This window comes from Oncorhynchus clarkii, chromosome 25, assembly GCF_045791955.1.
Source record: "Oncorhynchus clarkii lewisi isolate Uvic-CL-2024 chromosome 25, UVic_Ocla_1.0, whole genome shotgun sequence".
NCBI lineage: Eukaryota > Metazoa > Chordata > Actinopteri > Salmoniformes > Salmonidae > Oncorhynchus > Oncorhynchus clarkii.
This window is the reverse complement of record NC_092171.1, coordinates 28,929,959-28,952,721: the sequence shown is the minus strand read 5'-3', so window position 1 is coordinate 28,952,721 and position 22,763 is coordinate 28,929,959. Positions and strand designations below refer to the sequence as shown.

At 41.2% G+C, this 22,763-nt stretch overlaps 2 protein-coding genes across 2 annotated transcripts in view; both read right to left on the bottom strand.

Annotated features, from left to right (window-relative positions):
* LOC139384137 (EH domain-containing protein 4-like) overlaps positions 1-8,278 on the bottom strand; it is a 46,582-nt gene extending 38,304 nt beyond the window's left edge. The window contains exons 1-2 of the mRNA XM_071128815.1: positions 7,730-8,278; positions 1,015-1,191 (exon numbers count right to left, since the gene is read on the bottom strand). Of these exons, the coding sequence (XP_070984916.1) occupies positions 1,015-1,191; positions 7,730-7,959 (407 nt within the window). The 5' untranslated portion in view covers positions 7,960-8,278. The remainder of the gene's footprint in view (positions 1-1,014; positions 1,192-7,729) is intronic.
* A 1,454-nt stretch (positions 8,279-9,732) lies between these two features.
* Positions 9,733-22,693, bottom strand: LOC139384136 (TNF receptor-associated factor 3-like). Its single transcript, XM_071128814.1, has 11 exons — positions 22,389-22,693; positions 16,903-17,177; positions 16,367-16,418; positions 16,125-16,229; positions 15,720-15,884; positions 14,711-14,791; positions 14,438-14,512; positions 14,127-14,219; positions 13,565-13,705; positions 12,504-12,678; positions 9,733-11,668 (listed from the first exon to the last, which is right to left on the bottom strand). The coding sequence occupies exons 2-11, from the start codon at positions 17,172-17,174 to the stop codon at positions 11,097-11,099; spliced, it is 1,731 nt and encodes a 576-aa protein (XP_070984915.1). The 5' UTR covers positions 17,175-17,177; positions 22,389-22,693; the 3' UTR covers positions 9,733-11,096.
* Between the last annotated feature and the right edge of the window lie 70 nt (positions 22,694-22,763).

Below are 22,763 nucleotides of genomic sequence, written 5' to 3'. Positions count from 1 at the left end.
ACCCATTTCCCCTGGATTATAAATATCTGGAAAAAGGAAACATGCTTCGGCCAAGTGTTGTTTGGCTAAAATTATATCTACGAGAGACTCTTGACTGAGCCCACAACAGACAGCCAAGCCAACAACAGATAGTGTGCACTACAACTAACGAAAGGTGACAAAGTCACTGCTTCCTCCTAACTGTTTGTGGAAGAAAATGACAGCTATGTCAAACGCTGGGCTGACAGGAAGCAATGGGACAAAACTACCAAAACTATCCCTAACCTCCCTAAGTTTAAAAAAATCATGATTACATAAACCAACTGGATCTGCTTTGTAAATCACTCTCGGGAACATAGGGGACAAATCAACAAACCTTGTAACTACAGGGAGGAAAAAGCACGTGTTATTTTGCACTGCATGCAGGAATGCAGGCTTGGATGAATGTCCTCAACAAAACAATGCCTACAATGTGAAACAAAAATGTAATTTCAAATATGTGTTCTCACTTCACAAGAATAATTACTTATTACAGCTGTTATAATGAACAGGGCCCCCGTGTCACTAATATCATATTTGTTAGGACAAAGTGAGAGAGGGAGGTAAATGTAGGTAAGATAAACAATAATATGAACCCGTAATACATGACAGGGACAGGGAGGTGGTGTCTGGTTGTAATCAATCAATACTCATATCTAAGAAAATGTCTTAACCTTGAGTTATCAGCTGAACAATTCAACATCTCTGCTAAAGCCTTTACCAAGGCTCAGATGCCTTTTTATGTCATGGAAAATTCCACATGTCACAGCAATTTAAAAAAAAATACACCACCATATGGGTAACCCTTGATATTGAGAAGATCTTAACCCCACAGAGATCCTTTAAATTGTGTAATGTGATTTTATGCTTATACCTGTGTAGTAATACTGCAATTACTATGGTTACAATATTGTTGTTACATAATGTAGTAATAGCTTCGTAAGAGCAACTTCAGGTAAAGTGTTACCAGTAATAAACAAAAATTGTCCACTTTACCTGTTGAGGAAAGCGTTTCCAAAAGCGTTGAGTTTACGGAAGGGTTTCTTGGGGTCGACCACCAGAGCGTTACCAGGGACAATCCCCTCGTTCTCCCCGTACATGACAGCGATGAAGCCATCCGTTGTGGGCTCTGGGCCAATCCGCATGCCTGGGAAGTCCTGCTCCAGCAGGTACCTGGAACAGAACAGAGTAAGAGTTTTGTGATACAATACCTTTATTGCACATTACGGCAATACATCCAGACACCAAATACGCCATATCAATACATCCAGACACCAGATACGCCATATCAATACATCCAGACACGCCATATCAATACATCCAGACACCAGATATGCCATATCAATACATCCAGACACCAGATATGCCATATCAATACATCCAGACACCAGATACGCCATATCAATACATCCAGACACGCCATATCAATACATCCAGACACGCCATATCAATACATCCAGACACCAGATATGCCATATCAATACATCCAGACACGCCATATCAATACATCCAGACACCAGATACGCCATATCAATACATCCAGACACGCCATATCAATACATCCAGACACCAGATACGCCATATCAATACATCCAGACACGCCATATCAATACATCCAGACACCAGATACGCCATATCAATACATCCAGACACGCCATATCAATACATCCAGACACCAGATACGCCATATCAATACATCCAGACACGCCATATCAATACATCCAGACACCAGATACGCCATATCAATACATCCAGACACGCCATATCAATACATCCAGACACCAGATACGCCATATCAATACATCCAGACACGCCATATCAATACATCCAGACACGCCATATCAATACATCCAGACACCAGATACGCCATATCAATACATCCAGACACCAGATACACCATATCAATACATCCAGACACCAGATACACCATATCAATACATCCAGACACCAGATACACCATATCAATACATCCAGACACCAGATACACCATATCAATACATCCAGACACACCATATCAATACATCCAGACACCAGATACACCATATCAATAGTAGAGGTCGACCGATGATGATTTTTCAACGCCGATACCGATTATTGTAGGACCAAAAAAAACGATACCGATTAAATCGGCCGTTTTTTATATTTGTAATAATGACAATTACAACAATACTGAATGAACACTTATTTTAACACATAAATAAAAATCTATTTAGTCTCAAATAAATATATAAACATGTTCAATTTGGTTTAAATAATGCAAAAGCACAGTGTTGGAGAAGAAAGTAAAAGTTCAATATGTGCCATGTAAAAAAGTTCCTTGCTCAGACCATGAGAACATATGGAAGCTGGTCGTTCCTTTTAACATTAGTCTTCAATATTCCCAGTTAATAAGTTTTAGGTTGTAGTTATTTTAGGAATTATAGGACTATTTCTCTCTATACCATTTGTATTCAATATACTTTTTGACTATTGGATGTCCTTATAGGTCCTATAGTATTGCCAGCCTAATCTCAGGAGTTGATAGGCTTGAAGTCATAAACAGCGCTGTGAATCAAGCATTGCGAGGAGCTGCTGGCAACGCAGGAAAGTGCTGTTTCAATGAATGATTACGAGCCTGCTGCTGCCTACCACTGCTCAGTCAGACTGCTCTATCAAATATCAAATCATAGACTTAATTATAATATAATAAACACACAGAAATACGAGTCTTAGGGCATTAATATGGTCAAATCCTGAAACTATCATTTCAAAAACAAAATGTTTATTCTTTCCATATTTTATCGAACAGGTGGCATCCATAAGTCTAAATATTGCTGTTACATTGCACAACCTTTAGTGTTATGTCATAATTATATAAAATTCTGGCAAATAAATTACGGTCTTAGTTAGGAAGAAATAATCTTCACACAGTTCGCAACGAGCCAGGTGGCCCAAACTGCTGCATGTACCCTGACTCTGCTTGCACTGAACGCAAGAGAAGTAACACAATGTTAAGATTGATTGTTTTTTATAAGATAAGTTTAATGCTAGCTAGCAACTTACCTTGGCAACTTGCTGCACTCGCATAATAGGTGGTCAGCCTGCCACACAGTCTCCTCGTGGAGTGCTATGTAATCGGCGTCCAAAAATGCCAATTACCGATTGTTATGAAAACTTGACATCGTCCCTAATTAATCGACCATGCCGATTAATCGGTCAACCTCTAATCAATACATCCGAACACTAGATACACCATATAAATACATCTGGACACCAGATACACCATATCAATACACCCAGACACACCATATCAATACATCCGGATACTAGATGTCGACCGATTAAATGGAATGGCCGATAAATTAGGGCCGATTTCAAGTTTTTATAACAATCAGAAATCTTTATTTTTGGACACCGATTTGGCCGGGTTTTTTTTTACACCTTTATTTAACTAGGCAAGTCAGTTAAGAACAAATTCTTATTTTCAATGACGGCCTAGGAACAGTGGGTTTACTGCCTTGTTCAGGGGCAGAATGACAGATTTTTACCTTGTCAGCTCAGGGATTCAATCTTGCAACCTTACAGTTAACTAGTCCAACCACCTGCCTCTCATTGCACTCCACGAGGAGCCTGCCTGTTACGCGAATGCAGTAAGAAGCCAAGGTAAGTTGCTAGCTAGCATTAAACTTATCTTATAAAAAACAATCAATCAATCAATCATAATCACTAGTTAACTACACATGGTTGATGATATTACTAGTTTATCTAGCGTGTCCTGCGTCAGGGTAGCCTAGTGGTTAGCGCGTTGGACTAGCAACCGGAAGGTTGCAAGTTCAAATCCCAGAGCTGACAAGGTACAAATCTGTCGTTCTGCCCCTGAACAGGCAGTTAACCCACTGTACCTAGGCTGTCATTGAAAATAAGAATTTGTTCTTAACTGACTTGCCTAGTTAAATAAAGGTGTAAAAAAAAAAACGTCCAAATCGGTGTCCAAAAATAAAGATTTCCGACTTGCCTAGTTAAATAAAGGTAAAATAATTTTTAAAAAAAAGAATAATAATCATTGCAACGCAGGGGGATGATTTAACAAAAGCGAATTTGCGAAAAAAGCACAATTATTGTACCTAACCATAAACACCAATGCTTTTCTTAAAATCAATACACAGAAGTATATATTTTTTAAACCTGCATATTTAGCTAAAAGAAATCCAGGTTAGCAGGCAATATTAACCAGGTGAAATTGTGTCACTTCTCTTGCGTTCATTGCACGCAGAGTCAGGGTATATGCAACAGTTTGGGCAGCCTGGCTCATTGTGAACTAATTTGCCAGAATTTTACGTAATTATGACATAACATTGAAGGTGGTGCAATGTAACAGGAATATTTAGACTTATGGATGCCGCCGTTCGATAAAATACGGAACAGTTCCGTATTTCACTGAAAGAATAAACGTTTTGTTTTCGAAATGATAGTTTCCGGATTCTACCATATTAATGACCAAAGGCTCGTATTTCTGTGTGTTATTATGTTATAATTAAGTCTATAATTTGATATTTGATAGAGCAGTCTGACTGAGCGGTGGTATGCAGCAGCAGGCTCTTAAGCATTCATTCAAACAGCACTTTCCTGCGTTTTGCCAGCAGCTCTTCTCTGTGCATCAAGCATTGCGCTGTTTATGACTTCAAGCCTATCAACTCCCGAGATTAGGCTGGTGTAACCGATGTGAAATGGCTAGCTAGTTAGCGGGGTGCGCGCTAATAGCGTTTCAATCGTCACTCGCTCTGAGACTTGGAGTGGTTGTTCCCCTTGCTCTGCATGGGTAACGCTGCTTCGAGGGTGGCTGTTGCCGAAGTGTTCCTGGTTCGAGCCCAGGTAGGGGCGAGGAGAGGGACGGAAGCTATACTGTTACACTGGCAATACTAAAGTGCCTATAAGAACATCCAATAGTCAAAGGTATATGAAATGCAAATGGTATAGAGAGAAATAGTCCTATAAATACTATAACTACAACCTAAAACCTCTTACCTTGGAATATTGAAGGAACCACCAGCTTTCATATGTTCTCATGTTCTGAGCAAGGAACTTAAACGTTAGCTTTTTTACATGGCACATATTGCACTTTTCCTTTTTTCTCCAACACTTTGTTTTTGCATTATTTAAACCAAATTATGCATGTTTTATTATTTATTCAAGGCTAAATTGATTTTTATTTATGTGTTATATTAAGTTAAAATAAGTGTTCATTCAGTATTGTTGTAATTGTCATTAATACAAATAAAAATAAATTTAAAAAATCGGCCGATTAATCGGTATTGGCTTTTTTTGGTCCTCCAATAATCGGTATCGCCGTTGAAAAATCATAATAGGTTGACCTCTACTAGATACACCATATCAATACATACGGACACTAGATACACCATATCAATACAACACGACACTTCAAATAATGTTTTACAATGGACCATAGGTCTTTGCATGATGGTTGATGAAGGTGAGGTAATAAAACAACAGCAATATCTATCACCTAGCTTCAACATGATTACAAAGCTCTCTTTCAGAACACACTATTAACTGAAACATCTGTACACATCAGGCCAGCGCCTACTAGTGCGAGGCCTCTGTATACATTCTATCATTTTGCATTTTTCAAGCTGAAAGACTAAAAAATACTTTAATATGAAAATAAATGTGAATACCACATATGAGTAATACCACATAATATGCTACTATGGGAGAGCTTGGCCATCTGCCTAACTGGATGGCACATGCTCACATTTTCAAGTGCCAACACTAGACCCTTTACAGGCTGGCAGAGTGCTTGATATGTGCCCCTCAAGACCAAAAAAACAGCTACACATGTTGTTGAGTTCAGACCATGCAATAGGTCATCAGTCCTTCCTGTGAGAGGATGGCACTGTGTCAAAGGTCTTCAAACAGAGGAATGCCAGCTTGCAATGGCCACATCCACTCAGAGGAAAATACATGTCTTTAGGATGACTATTAATGGCCTCAACTCCCTAGCCTTGTTTAGGTCCAAATCTGTTTGTGCTGTCAAACACATCACATTCGGCATGACAATGACCATAGGAGTTGGCAAGACAGCACAAATAGATCTGGGATCAGGCTATGATCAACTCCCATGATTCATTATTAGATTCCTTAGAATTGGGTGGGATCCCTGTATGAAGTAACTCTGCAAGAATCAAATCAGGTGTTGTGAATGAGCAATACAATTTAACAGTAAGTGACCATGTAGTCTACTTAAGATAAGAAATGTTTTCACTAACGTTGATCGTTTAAAAAAAAAAATAATAATTTAAAGGTCAACTTAATAATGGTCAAGTAAAAAAAACATTTGATTCAATTGAAACCATATTTATTTCTGTACACATGATCTGCAAGGTGAGATGTTACCCGTACAACAAAAAGGTGCATGTTGACCTAATTCTCAGTATTGTGTACATACTTTCAGCAGCTACCAGACTGGAGTACTGTAGCTTACCAAAGGCACCTTCCCTAAAGATAGTGAAGCTAGCTGCATGTCCTCTCTTGCTGCAGAACCTGCAGATCAACAAGTTATGAAACTGACGTAGTTTGCACCTGTCCTGATGATTCAGAGAGAAAGATCTTAAAATGGCAATAAATTCAGAGATTTTTAGACAGTTTTACCCATTCTGTAATGGTTCTATTCTTTCTCTCATTTAATGGTTGGTTGTTCAGAGGCTCCAGGGGAGCACAAAAGGCCCAGGTCACCAGACATGTCTCATTGATATTTATGGTGGAAACTGGAAAGCAGTTGGTGGAAACTGGATAGTTAATACTACTCTGCTTCTATACTAAAGCATTAAGGCACAAGGGGTTAAGGTATATGGCCAATATACTACGGCTAAGAACATCCGTTAGCCATGGTATATTGGCCATATACCACAAACCCCTGAGGTGCCTTATTGCTATTATAAACTGGTCATCAACGTAATTAGAACAGTAAAAATACATGTTTTATCATACCCGTGGTATATGGTCTGTTATAAACTGGGTGGTTCGAGCCCTGAATGCTGATTGGCTGACAGCCGTGGTATTTGGTATATTACTTCTCTAATTACATTGATTACTAGTCTATAATAGCCATAAGGCACCTCGGGGGTTTGTGATATATGGCCTGTATACAGTTGCTAAGGGCTGTGTCCAGGCACTCCGTGTTGCGTCATGCTTAAGAACAGCACTTCTCCGTGGTATATTGGCCATATACTACACCTCCTCCAGCCTCATTGCCTATATATACACCACGGTTGTCAGCCAATCAGCATTCAGGGCTCGAACCACCCAGTTTATAATCCTGACATTAAAAAACATTCTATGTAGGAGAGGGGTGGGGCATGTTGATGATGTTTCATGTTGTATTGAATTGGAATATGGAATATTGGTAAACTAGAAACAAGCTGTTTACAACCTTAACATAATGCTAACCCATTCCCAACACTAGACAGTTGTGTTTACATTAGGTTGCAGGGGGCAACAACCAACAGTGCCCCCCCCCCCCCCCCCTCATTTACATTTTGACAGCAATTAACCTCAATTTTGACAGCTCACAACTGTCAAGGTAGGCTACTGCTTAGGGGTTATTCAACAACTCAATTATTTCTGACCGGCAGAGAGCCCCGTAGGTAAAATAAAGTTAACACAAACATGAGAATGCATAACTGTTGCTGATTTCTGGATGCACTAACGTTACCTTATGAACGTCGTCTTCCCCGTAGAATACTGTCCAACCAGTAGAACCATTGGCTTGCTCTGAAAATCCGCTGCCTCCAACGCAGGTGAGTGGAAATCATGGAAAAGATAGGTTTCTTCCAATGGAAATAATTTTTTTGAGTAAAGTTGTTGAAGACCCTCCGTCACAGTTTGGTACATCTCGCCGTCCTTGTTTCTGCCTCCTTGTTCCTTATTCACCCAACTGAACATGATGATGCTCCTCTTCTAAATTCACAAATCAAGAACTAACGTTTTACTTCCTTATTTTCCACAGCTTTCAAAGTTTGCGCAACGAGGCTACTTTGTATCCGAATATCTTACAAAAATGGGCACTGTTACTTTGAATCAAATATGTTATTTGGCAACTGAAAAACGTGGCATCTAGAATCTACGGTTGTTTTCCCAACACTGCTTGATGGCTGCTCTCTACAGTAGCTCCTCTGTGCGGCGCAGTAGTTCACAGCGTTGCAGTGGTTCGCCCCACAGTGGTGCTTGTGCGAAGATGAAGTATTATGTTAACAAGATATTCGGGTGACAGCTCTAACAACGGAAATACATGTCCTCAACGATGGAAGGCAGGCGAGATCAGAAGGGACCATTCTAGCCAATGAGAGTGCAGATAGGCTACGCGTGTGAACAACAGACACAACCAAGTTGTTTTTATCAAAGTTGTCGGAAGGCCTCGTACATCAACTTATATCAGTAAATTTGTAACAGCCTAAACATTATGAAACCTATATTCGATTAAATAAGCCTCACATAATTTTACACTCTCATTGACCGCCATACAAAAAGGGCTTATCTCACGCAGACAGAGAGTAAATACTCTCGCTTCGCCTCTCCCTCTATGATTTGCATTACCTTAACGGCACCGCCCTTCCCTATGAATGACCTAGTGACATGAGACTGAATATTCCAGAGGGAAAAATACTGAGTCTACCCCAAGCCCATTTATACATTTCAATGACGTGACATTGTCATAAGGGAAGTAAAGTTTTCTTACTCTATACTGCAAACTTGAATGGACAATACAAGTTTGCATTGAAGACTTGGAAAACTTAAATTCGCTCATAATAATGTTGAAGGAGGACAGGACTTTTATATTGTCCAATTTTTACAGACGCCATGGAATCCATATTAAGTGACAATGAGAATACATGTACTGCATTACATATTGCATGTAGGCACCTAGCAACATGCATGTTGCTTAGACACAGATGTGAGAATATACATGACCTGAATGTACCCTGATCAGAACTGTCATACAGAATGTGGACTTGTGTTAGCTCTACATAACATCTCTGTCTGCAACAGTTCACTCACTGATAGATACACTGCCAGGTTCTCCTGAAATGTCACTTTGTAGCTGTAGCCTACCTGTGGTGGAAAATATACTGTAGAATAACATTCGGTACTATCCTGACATCTAGTGGAAGGAGAAGATAGACCCGCACCACGGAGGGTTCCCCATATTTGTTTTTGGACTGTTTCCAATGAAGCAGTGGTCCCCTACAGTCTGCACAGACTTTTTTGTCCAAGCGAACCCACAACAGCCAACCGTAAATAAACGTATCATCAAGACTTAAATGAACCAACTTGGGATCACTGTATATTTTCCTTGATTCAAAATAGGAAAAAGTGTAGCTCCCATTTCCTATGCCTTAAAAATGAATTCAAGATAACCTCTCACTCAAATTTACTTAGGTCCATTGCTACCCAGGGAGCATAGGCCATCAACGACTCATCTCTATTACACTCTGTTCTGTCTTCTCAATCTTGTTCCATCCCATGCCTGATCTTTTGGTGTCTGCTTCAAGCTCCAGCCTCCAGGTGTTTCTCTGGTGCCTTCTTTTCTGTCTCCCTTGTGGGTTCCAGGATAGAGCTTGACTGGTGATGTAGGAGGGCTTTCAGAGGGTGTGGCCAATCCCTCCCCATCTTCTCCTGATTTCCTCCACAGAAATCAAACATCAAAGCACATTCAAGTTTTGTTTAACAATTTTATTAATACACATTCAAACATAACTTGTGCAAATAACATTCTCCATCAACCATCATGAAAACAAGTCACTGTCACTTTGTCTCAGCTCAATCAACATGGTTGGAGTTTTAATGAGGCATTTTGTTTTCCCAACTGATACAAAAAAAATATGATGCACAGCATCTGTTCTGAACATTACAAAACAATGTGTAAGTTACAAAAAGCAGTATAGAAGTAATTTACAGATCTTTATAGATCTTCAAAATGAAAGGCTAGTCTTATTGTTAACTCCGCGAGACAGTGGCATTGCTGTACCGGTGTGTATCATTCCTTTGTGCCATCTTTGTCTGTGTCTGAAATGGCACCCAAATCCCTATATAGTGCACTACTTTTGTACAGCTCTGGCCAACAGTAGTGCACAATATAGGTAGCAGAATGACATTTCAGATGCAGACCAGGTCCACTAAAACCAAATCTGAAATAAGAGCCTGCACACAAGACACACCCTACTGCTCACACAACACCTGTTAATAAAAGCTTGTCAATCAACAACTTTCTCCAACACAATCACAAGACTAGAAACATACATACTGTACGTTACATTCTGTACTCTAACAATGCAATAATACAACCAAACTTCACCAGCAATGCAAACAACATACACAACCACATATTGCATTGTATCTCCTTATTCAACATGTCATGTGGGATTGTATCTTCTGCCTTTAATGTAGACATGTTTCATCAACGTCAAGTAATGAGTTCTCAGAGATATTTGCTATTACAGAAGATAGTTGTCCCGTGCCCAACTATCTCCACACCTCAACTTGTGTTGGATGATGCACTGTCCCATGTTCTTCAAGGCAGAAATGATTCATGTCTACTGAAATATATTCACTATCTCCATTCTATATGATTTTTAGTTCTGGTAGATTGCTATACATACATACATACATACATACATACATACATACTGGGTCCATGTAGTTTGATGATGGTTGCATCCTGATAACTTGGGTTAGAATGATCCACTATCCATTGCCATTTATATCTCTCCCTGCTGTGAGTAATATAGGCATTCCTTAGACTTTTTAACATTCAGCCTGGTTGAAAAATAACAATTTCCTTCTCTCACCTATCTGGTGAGCAACACAGGCACCAAAGGCAACTGCTCTGAGGTCCACCCAGCTCTTTCTGCAGGCTTAGTCTGCACCTTGAGATCTGCAAAGAAACCTTACTCTTATTCTAACTTCTGTTCTTTTCTTGTTCTCCATCCTTCTTTCTGCTCTCTCCATTCCATCTTTTGCAATCTCTCTCACATAAGGGCACCCTGATCCAGATACATCTGCTGTTCTCTACAGACCAGGGGTCAAGGGTCAGGGAGGTCAGATGTGTCCACTGTGACCTTAATGAAGATGGTATCATCCTTGATGTAAGTACCGTTCTCCAGCACAGTCTGGGCCACGAACAGCGGGCAGCCCGAGGCTATGTTCATCTCTGCCGTGGGTCGTCTGAAGCTGCTGCTGTTGGGGTCTGGTTTGAAGGCATCCCCTAGGTGCTTCCTGGCTTGGCCCTGGTCCATCAGCATTAGAGTCACCTTCTGCTTAAAGGGCCAGAGCAGCAGGGCATCGTACTCGCCACGCATCACCACAAAAAACAGAGACAGGTGGGTTCCTTTCCCCATGCCGTCTCCGTTCAGGTAGACCCGGGCACACATCTTGTAGCCAAAGTATCCAGTGTAGAAAGGCTGGCTGTAGAGAGACAGGGTCTTTGACGCCACGGCTTCTTGTTTCCGCCGCTTGTAGTCACGGATCTTCCAGATGAGCGTCCCATTGAAGGAGGCCGTCTCTAGGACCTGGAAGCGCAGGTCCATGTCGGCCAAGCGGATCTCGTGGACACTCAGCATGTCGTCCTGACGGGAGAGCTGTGTCTCTAAAGAACCTGCAGAGAAACAATAGAAAGCCAATGGAATAAGAGTCCTCCTGTATGTTTGTACCACTCTGTACTGGTTTTTATATATATATTTATTTTTTTAACCCCTTTTTCTCCCCAATTGGAATCGTGGAATCCAATTGGTAGTTAGTCTTGTCTCCTCGCTGCAACTCGTGTATGGACTCGGGAGCGGCAAAGGTCGAGAGCCGTGCGTCATCCGAAACATGACCCAACCAAGCCGCACTGCTTCTTGACATAATGCCCACTTAACCCGGAAGCCAGCTGCACCAATGTGTCGGAGGAAACACTGTACACCTGGCGACTTTGTCAGTGTGCACTGCGCCTGGCCAGAAACACAGGAGTCACTAGTGCGCGATGGGACAAGGACATCCCTGCCGGTCAAACCCTCCCCTAACCCGGACAACACTGGGCCAATTGTGCGCCGCCCCAAGAGTCTCCCATTCGCAGCCAGCTGTGACAGAGCCTGGACTCGAACCCAGAATCTCTAGTGGCACAGCTAGCACTGCGATGCTTGGGAGGCCCTAAAGCACTGTTTTTTTCCAATCACTGGTTAGCTCATAATGTAGCTTCAGACTTTGAACATATCAAAATCGGTCCAATATCACACTGCACTCATTCTGAGCAACTCCTAAAAGAGTTACACAGGTTTTAGCGACAGTGAAGTAGCAAAGAATAACAGAATTCCCAAGACAAGTGTTGAGAGAGACAGAGACACTGAGGGAGAGACTAGAGAGCGAGACAGAGAGAGAGCTAGACAAAGGAAGACAGAGAGAGAGCGAGACAGAAACAGAAAGAGAGTGAGAGAGCATTCAGGGTAACTCACCTAGTGTGTGTGTGGCTGGGATGGCCCCGCCCCTTCCTCCCTCTAGCGTTGCAACCCTGGAACGAATGCTCTCCACGGTGCCTCGTAGTGTTTCCACCTCCTCTCGGATGGTCCTCAGAGACCTCAGCTCCAGCTCCATCTCCAAAAGCTTCTCAGAGTGGGAACTCATCAAGTTCTACATGGAGAAAACGTCCACAAACACATACATACAGTTACACACACTTCATGTAGCATAGGGGGTAGGTAGCCTAGCGGTTAAGAGCATTGGGCCAGTAAGCTGAAAGAGCGTTGGGCCGACTAGCTGAAAAATCTGTCGATGTGCCCTTGAGCAAGGCACATAACCCTAATTGCTCCTGTAAGTCGCTCTGGATAAGAACGTCTGCTAAATGACTTCTAATGTAAGTTCCATACATGACAGGACTTTACCTCCAACTGAGAAATCAGTAAATGGGACTGTGGGACAAGACAAGTATTATTATGTATGTCAAAGACTAGTATTACATCTTTATTGAGAGGTTTTATAATGACAGTGTACAAAACATAAACACATGTTCTTTCCATGACAGAATGACCAGGTGAATCCAGGTGAACACTTTGATCCCTTATTGATGTCACTTGTTAAGTCCACTTCAATCAGTGTAGATGAAGGGGAGGAAACAGGTTAAAGAAGGACTCACCTGGTCACAGTTAAGACATGGATTGTGCATGTGTGCCATTCAGAGGTTGAATGGGGAGAACAAAAGATTGAAGTGACTTTGAACGGGGTATGATGGTAAGTGCCAGACGCACCAGTTTGACTGTATTGAGAACTGCAACGCTGCTGAGTTTTTCACATTCAACAGTTTCCTGTGTGTATCAAGAAGGGTCAACCACCCAAAGGACATCCAGCCAACTTGACAACTGTGGGAAGCATTGGAGTCAACATGGGTCAGCATCCCTGTGGAGCGCTTTCGACACCTTGTAGAGTCCATACCCCAACAAATTGAGGCTGTTCTGATGGCCAAAAGGGTGTGCAACTCACATGTTTTGTACACTCAGTGTACTTCAACCTTTTCATTTACCTGCATGGTAGTGAGCTTCTGCTCCAGCTGTCTGTTATTCTCCCTCATCTCCTCGTACTGAGACTCTGTTTCAGACAGACGGCTGCTCAGACCTGGCAGAACCTTGTACCGCTCCAGAAGCTCTCCTTTAACATCCTCCATCTAGATGGGTGGAAAACATTCTGTCTTAATACTGCTTTCATTACCATGAACTACATAACCATTCAGCCCTGTGATTAGTTGGTTATTAACAAGTTAGTTGTGGTTGAATATTCAGTTTAATTTCTCCCAATGTATTATTTTTTGGGTACTTGTCAAAATACATTTTGTTAGAATGTATGTGTTATTTGTAACATGTAAGAGCACATACTCAAATTTGTGATTAGATCATGAGTCAAAACAAGTATGACAGGTAATGCAGATAGATACAAGGCAACATATTTATACACTGTATGCCTTGCATATGGAATGAAATAGAAGTTGGTCATGATGCTGGTGAATTTTCATTATGTTGACTTTATACATTTTTCCTTTAATGGTACACAGGGCAAATTGTTCTAAAGAACAAAGTAGAGTTGATTACCTTGGCCTCCAGCGTAGCGTTCCTGGTTGCCATCAGCCGCAGGTGTTCAGAGGCAAAGCTTGATTCATGATCCCTCATGTCTTGGTTGAGACCCTACAGAGGAATATCAGGGAAAATATCATATCAGTAACATACCAGCTTAAAACTACTGTATGTTCTCTTAAATGCGTTGTAGTTCAGTGGGACAATAGCCAGACAACAGAGTAGAAGAGACATCATGAGGAGTTCATAGTGGCCATGATCTTACAACTTATATTAAGCATATTATTATTAATACCACTTTTAACAATCATAGTAACATGAAGACTGACCTTGAAATTGCATCCAAAGCGGATAAAGGAGCAGGTGACATGAGCCTTGGGGCACACATGTTGATGACTTGTCAGCTGAGAGTAGAAACAAATTTAGGTTCAATCATGTCCTTCTATACCAAGCATTTGCATTACAATGTGGTCTCAATTAAATGGGACACCGTATCACAGCATCTATAACTATGTTACTCCATCTGATGGTAAGAGAAAAGATGCCCATACTGCCTGGCATGAATACATTTTATACTACAAACATTAAAATACACTCCTTACCTCGCTCCGTAAGATGGAGGGAAAAGTACAATGATTGGGGCAGGCCACCGGAAATGAAGGACAAACGGTTTCTTTGTGTTTCTGAAAAATGTAAATAAGAATAAGAAATAAAAGTAACAAATAATTAAAGAGCAGCAGTAAAATAACAATAGCGAGACTATATACAGGGGGTACCGGTACAGAGTCCATGTGCGGGGGCACCGGTTAGTCGAGGTAATATGTACATGTAGTTAAAATTATTAAAGTAACTATGCATGGATAATAAACAGAGAGTAGCAGCAGTGTAAAGGGGGGAAGGTGGGGGGGGGGGGCAATGCAAATAGTCTGGGTAGCCATTTGATTAGATGTTCAGGAGTCTTATGGCTTGAGAGTAAAAGTTGCTTAGAAGCCTCTTGGACCGAGACTTGGTGCTCCAATACCGCTTGCCATGCGGTAGCAGATATTCAGTGTTGTTGTAGTCAGTGCTTAAAAGGCAATTCCACAACTTTTTAACTTAATTTCTTTATCTCCAGCACAATACCAGTGTCTACATATGTGAAAACTTTACATTTCTACGTTTTGTATAAAAAAATATAAAGTAAAAAAGACCCGATGACGCCATCAAAAGTTTAAACATTTTAAAAACAGTAATTTTCAAACACTGGGTGTTTCTCAAATAGCATAATTATGAAGTTAAACGTTTGCTGTGTGCATATCTTATTCCGTCTATTGTTGCCTTTGTCCTGGCTGGAAGAAGGTTCAGTGAATGGGGAGGTGCAGCGTGAGGTAATACAGTAGGGGGAGTGCAAGAGCACGGTAGTATGCATATTGAGAAACACCCTATGAGATTTGCGGTGACATACCGGTATGGTGCTGGAGAAAATGAATATATGGTTGAAAAGTGTCGGAATTGCCCTTTAAGGTGGACTAAAATATGTGCCAGTACTAATTTTGGGTGCCGGTCACAATATTCTCTAAGAGGTACAGGTTCGGTGAGCACCGGCCCAACTCAAGTAGTTGTTCTAGTTACCTGTAATTCAGTCATGGCCATCTTGTGCATGCAGAATTCACAGGTGGTCTCTCTGTGTTTACATTTCCAACTCAAGTGCTCAGGAATGTCTTTGCGCATCATCTTCTCTTTGCACTTTCCTAAAGGGCATGGCACCTCAAAATACGGACACACATTCAAATGATCCTGGGAAAAAAGGAGGAAAAGGAATCATAAGGATTTGGTGTAAAGAAAATGTAGCCTATTATGAAGTGCTATAAATAAGATCGCATTTGGGTTGTAGTCATTACAGTTTCAACAGGAAACGTTCAACCAATGTGACTGAAATCAACGAGAATTGTAGATAAACACTTTTCTAGAGTTTGAATAATGACTGTGCGTAACAATGGGACTTTTTCAATTTCCCTGAGTCAGTCAGACACTTACCATGACCTGATGTAGACTCATCTGCTCCTTACAGCCATTCTTCTCACTCCTGCAGTACACTCTCAGAGCCATGATCTCTCTATGGCAGCACACATCACGGAAGATCTGACAGAAAACACAACGGCTACTGTGAGGAGACACGCTGTGATTATGTACGAGGCCATTTAGAAAGGGCATAGGGCTGTTTAGCATGGGTATCATAAGGATGATGACAGTGATGCAAATCATTCACATAGTCTTACCTTGTCTTTGAACAGAGGCTCCATATCTGCTGGACATACTGGATTTGGTTTGCTGTAAAGACGACAAGACATTTAGGTACATTAATGCGATGATGATTAACGCGGAGTGAGAAATCTATCATTATAAACTGGGTGGTTCGAGCCCTGAATGCTGCTTGGCTGACAGCCGTGGTATATCAGGGTATGACAAAACATTTATTTTTACTGTTCTAGTTAAGTTGGTAACCAGTTTATAATAAAGAACAGCCCTTAGCCGTGGTATATTAGCCATATATCACACCCCCTTGGGCCTCATGTCCAATCAAATCCTCCTTTTAGCAACATGTGGCAAATGACATCATTATTTCTCAATCATAATCATCACACGATCACTAAACAATTATGACAACCCTCATTACGAGAAGACAGCTGACATATCAAACACACTGACAAGAAGACGTTTGTCATTTCTCAACTATCATTTCCTCAAAAAAAAAGCATGCCCCTTCACTCTCACACTCATCATGAAACTGAAATCTCTTGTCCTCAGGCCTCACCTTAGCTGCTCAGAGATGCAGGTTTCACAGAAGCGGTGTCCACACTCTGTCTGCCTGGGGTTGCAGAGCACTAGCCTGCAGGCCTCACAGCAGTATTTGGGCTCTGGGGTGGCTATGAAGTGGTCCCAGAAGCCCCCATGCTGGGGTAAGAAGCCTGCCTCGGGGTCGCTGGGCCAGGGGCGCTGGGCCAGAGAGAGAGCAGCCAGGGAGGGAGAGCGATGCTGGAGGGGGATCTGCAGCTCCCGCACGTCCGCATTCCGCCCTGCTGACATGACCTGGCGAGGGCACGGACACACACACACACACACACACACACACACACACACACACACACACACACACACACAAAAAGACAGGAGGGAAGAGATGTTTAATAAAAATGCACCCGACAGTTACAACATACAGGACAAACACGCATTTCATAAAAAGGAGTATACAATCATCTTATGTTACATGGTCTTGGAGTGGGACAATGGTGTTTGGGCTGAGGATGTGTGTGTGAGTGTGTTAATGCTGAGCATTCATTGCCACATCAACAGCCCTGACTCTCAGGCCAAACCTTGGGAAACCCCTTCATAACAGACATAGTTAACTGGGGCTAATGTTATCTCTGCTCTGACTCGGGGGGGGGGGGGGGGGGTGCACAAGCAGGAAGGCCCAGCTTGGGACTGGAATAGAGCATATCCAAAAGTAGATGGAGTAGAGCTGGGAGGATAAAGTGAAAGTTATCAACACCAACCATACAGATCACTTACCGCAGGCATTTTGCTGAGATCGTTTACTACGATAAGTAGCCTATACTACATAAATGTGAAGTTGAAATTAAATAAGTTTACTAATATGGGTGACTGTTAAAAGGACTGTTGATGGCTACAATCAAACTATAGTAGAAGTAGTAGCTCAAAAGGATCAAAAACAACTGCGGTGGTGCACATTGTTATAAACGTATCATCCTATGTATTTATTGTTATTGCATTAATTCAGGCAATTTATCGCAATACGGCTTTTGTCCATATGGCCCTGCTCTAATGGAGGACAGGACAGCTTAATCTAAACTGACACAAGCCTTTATTATAGACTTGCCAACACATTATTCATTTTCCGAGGGCAAGCAACAGGAGGGCAAGCAATCTAGGCTTGAACATCCAACCCAAATCACAGCATACACCATCCTAAAAGACAGCATCATCCACTGAACATCCAACCTCAAACTGATCAAAACATATGTAAGGTTCTACTAAATATTTAGCTGGTCTTCCATCATTGTCCTTTTGCTTTTTGGTAGGCCGTCATTGTCAATAAGAATTTGTTCTTAACTGACTTGCTTAGCTAAATAAAGGCTAAATAAAAAATATATAAAAAAATAAATGTGGAACATTCTTCCAACAAGTATGTGGAACATTCTTCCAACAGTAGTCAGACCCCTTTTTACCATATTTTGTTATGATACAGGCTAAAATGGGTTAAATATATGATTTTCCTCATCCATCTACACACAATACCCCATAATGACAAAGCGAAAACAGTTTTTTATTTTATTTGTGCAAATGTACTAAAAATAACAAACAGAAACACCTTATTCATATAAGTATTCAGACCCTTTGTTATAAGAATCAAAATTGAGTTCAGGTGCATTCTGTTTCCAATGATCATCCTTGAGATGTTTCTACAACTTAATTGGAGTCCCCCTGTGGTAAATTCAATGGAATGGACATGATTTGAAAAGGCACACACCTGTCTATTTAAGGTCTCACAGTTGACAGTGCATGTCAGAGCAAAAACCAAGACATGAGGTCGAAGGAATTGTCCGTAGAGCTCAGAGACAGGATTGTGTAGAGGCACAGATCTGGGGACGGGTACCAAAACATTTCTGTAGCATTGAAGGTCCCCAAGAACACAGTGGCCTCCATCATTCTTAAATGGAAGAAGTTTGGAACCACCAAGACTCTTCCTAGAGCTGGCCGCCCGGTCAAACTGAGAAATCGGGGGAGAAGGGCCTGGGTCAAGGAGGTGACCAAGAACCCGATGGTCACTCTGACAGAGCTCCAGAGTTTCTCTGTGGAGATGAGAGAACCTTCCAGAAGGACAACCATCTTTGCAGCACTCCACCTCACAGCCTTTATGGTAGTGGCCAGACAGAAGCCACTCCTCATTAAAAAGGCACATGACAGCCCACTTGGAGTTTGCCAAAAGGCATCTAAAGACTCTCAGATCATGACAAACAAGGTTCTCTGGTCTGATGAAACCAAGATTTAACTCTTTGGCCTGAATGCCAAGGGTCATTTCAGGAGGAAACCTGGCACCATTCCTACAGAGAAGCATGATGGTGGCAGTGTCATGCTGTGGGTATGTTTTTCAGCAACAGGTACTGGGAGACTAGTCAGGATCGAGGGAAAGATGAACGGAGCTACGTACGGAGAGATCCTTCATGAAAACCTGCTCCAGAGCGCTCAGAACCTCACACTGGGGCGAAGGTTCATCTTCCAACAGGACAACGACCCTAAGTACACAGCCAAGACAACACAGGAGTGGCTTCGGGACAAGTGTCCGAATGTCCTTGAGTGGCCCAGCGAGAACACGGAATTGAACCCGATCCGAACATCTCTAGAAAAACCTGAAACCTGTGCAGCGACGCTCCGCATCCAACCTGACAGAGCTTGAGAGGATCTGCAGGGAATAATGGGGGAAACGCCCCAAATACAGGTGTGCCAAGTTTGTAGCATCGTACCCAAGAAGACAAGGCTGTAATCTCTGCCAAAGAAGCCTCAACAAAAATACTGAGTAAATGGTCTGAATACTTAAGTAAATGTGATATTTCCGTTTGTATACATTTTCAAACATTTCAAAAAAAAATTTTTTTAAAAACCTGTCTTTGCATTGTCATTATGGGGTATTGTGTGTAGAATGATGAGGGGGGGAAACTATTTAATCCATTTTAGAATACGGCTGTAACAACATGTGGGAAAAGTAAAGGGGTCTGAACACATTCCGAATGCACTGTATGTGGAACATTCTTCCATCATGCATGTGTATTGTTCAAAGGAAGAATTCCATGAAGCAATAGATGAACACGGACCTAATGACTGAACCTTCAGCTCTACATTCTGTCTCACATGGTTCAACTGGCTCATTCATACAAATGAAACAATTCAGATTCACACTAGTTAGGATATCAAGACTGGCCACTTCTACAGGTTTGCCTTCAATTTTCCCTCGACGTTGAAAGTACATCAGCCCATCATCACTGGATGAGCAAGTGGGTTAAGCCTAGGCCATTGGCTGACCAGTTCCTGTGGTTCTCAGGGGACTTCCTGGGATAGTGAAGGGGCTTTTCCACATGCTGCTTCACCGCTGTCTATCATCACTGACTGACTGACTGCACAAACACACACACACAGGTGTAGGCCTACACAAACCCTAGACCCAGCTGAATCGAAGCTGCCAGCAAAAGTTTGAAATGTAGATTGGCTAGGCTATTATTCTAATTCAAAGCATATAGTACAGTTGAGATCGTCTTGGGTACATTTGGGCCGGGAATGAGATTCATCAGGTCTCTCTTCCTCTACGGGAAATCGGTTTGATGAAACGCAGAGCATTATGTATAAAAGGGTATTTCCCCTGTTAAATACACTCACTGATTTACATGGAGAATGAACAAGATCTTTTGAGAAATAGGCACAATATTCTCATCTTTAAACCTGGTCATATGCTTGATGTTGACAGGTCAAATTGTATGTAAGAATGACTGGATGGAGAAAAGTAGAGGGAAATTTGTTACATGTTATAGCTTCTCAAGTGCGATCATCTTCCAATCAAATCAAATGTTATTAGTCACATGCGCCGAATACAACAGGTGTAGTAGACCTTACAGTGAAATGCTTACTTACAGGCCCTTAACCAACAATGCAGTTTAAAAAATATGGATAATTAAAGAGCAGCAGTAAAATAACAATAGCGAGACTACATACAGGGGGTACCGATACAGAGTCAATGTGTGGGGGCACAGATTAGTCGAGGTAATATGTACATGTAGGTAGAGTATTTAAAGTGACTATGACTATGCATAGATGACAACAATAGAGAGTAGCAACGGTGTAAAGGGGGGGGGGGGGGGGGGGGGGGGCAATGCAAATAGTCTGGGTAGCCATTTGATTAGGTGTTCAAGAGTCTTATGGCTTGGGGGTAGAAGCTGTTTAGAAGCCTTATATGGCCATGCAATGCACCAGCTATCTATTCTACACAGACATTATTGGTACAGAGGTCAGTTTCTCCACTCCAATCATACAGATGTAACCAAGTCTTGAATGCTGCTAGAGTATCATGACATCACAAAAAAAAAATGTAACATGTAGGGGGGGAATTCTATGACTGACCTGTCATTGTACATGGGCAATTCCACAGTAACAGAATTACGCTGAGACTCACTTTTTTCACTTTAAAATGTATGAAAAACAAAAACTATTGATTTCAATGTTTAACAAACAATACAAGTATATACACAATGGCTACTTTGAACAACTTACATAGTAAATAATCATAGTGGAAAAACTGTGCAGATGCAAAGTTTGGTAACAGAATTATTGTAAAATCTCCCTAAGTTTTATTCTGTTACTTTGTATCTGCACAGTTCTTCCTGTAAATATGTTTTTGTAAACTACTATTTCCACTGAATTTTTTTTACTGTAATTTGAAGTCAATGTTTTGGCTTGGAATACATTTTGAAGTGAAAAATGTGAGTCTCAGCAGAATTCTGTTACATGGAATTGCCCACGCGTAATTCTATAGCCTGCCTTTAACCTGAAAGCAATAGAACATGTTTCAACTGTGTGAACAGACATCCAAACAGCTGAATCTTACGAGAATAGAGAATCATGCTTTTTCACAGTGATCTTAGATCTGGTCAATAAAGAATGAAACAGATTCCGTAAAAAAAGATTTGCAATGTTTCATATGCATACAGGCATACTGTTTAGCATGATTCAAAGGCATTATTGACATATGTTAAGCATATAATTTGAATTTAGATAAATGTATTTTGCAACCAATATTCACCCAATAGGCCAATACACTAACTGTGTACCTTGTGTGAGCCTGTTCACCGTACTCAAATAATAATTTATGCAAATTACTTTGATGCACTGACTAGACAACTAATTTGTCATAACTGCAATGAATGTATTACACATGCATTGGCGTAATACTGAATATATAATACAATGAGACATGTCAAGGTGATTATATAGAATAATCAATTTGTAGAATATTTTCACAATTGTTTAGATGGCTAAATCTCGCAGGCAATTCAGTACACCGAAATTGATATTTGAAATTACCTCATACCCCAATTCGAAGCCTCCCTAGCTCCCCGCTTTGGTACACCACTGTATGGCTACTCAACATGTTTTTACAAACATAGCTACATGCTGTGTTCCCACATTGTAACATGGACGATATTATTAACTTTCCTAGCTAGAAACAATACTTACATGAATCAGATCTGTAACGTTGACAAATGCAACGTCGTTTTTCAGGAGCTACAATGTTATAAATGGAGCTTCGGTGAATGGCATGAAGGCGAACACCACAATGTAACCGCTTACAATGAAAACGACCGAACTCCGTTTTTAAAATAGACAGCTAGAGTATTTTATCGGTAGCTGACATCGTAAAAACAATATTAAAGTAAATGTTTTTTTAAATCGAGATGGGAACATAGCAAAATGGAGCCGCCGCTCATTCTTCTGGCTGTTGATGTCTCAGTTGGAAAGCCCCCCTTCGGTATTTCTTCCCCAGGAAATCCCCGTCATGAAGAAAAAAAATTGTAGTCAGCCAGTGACAGGCAATGTTTAGTATCGGATTTC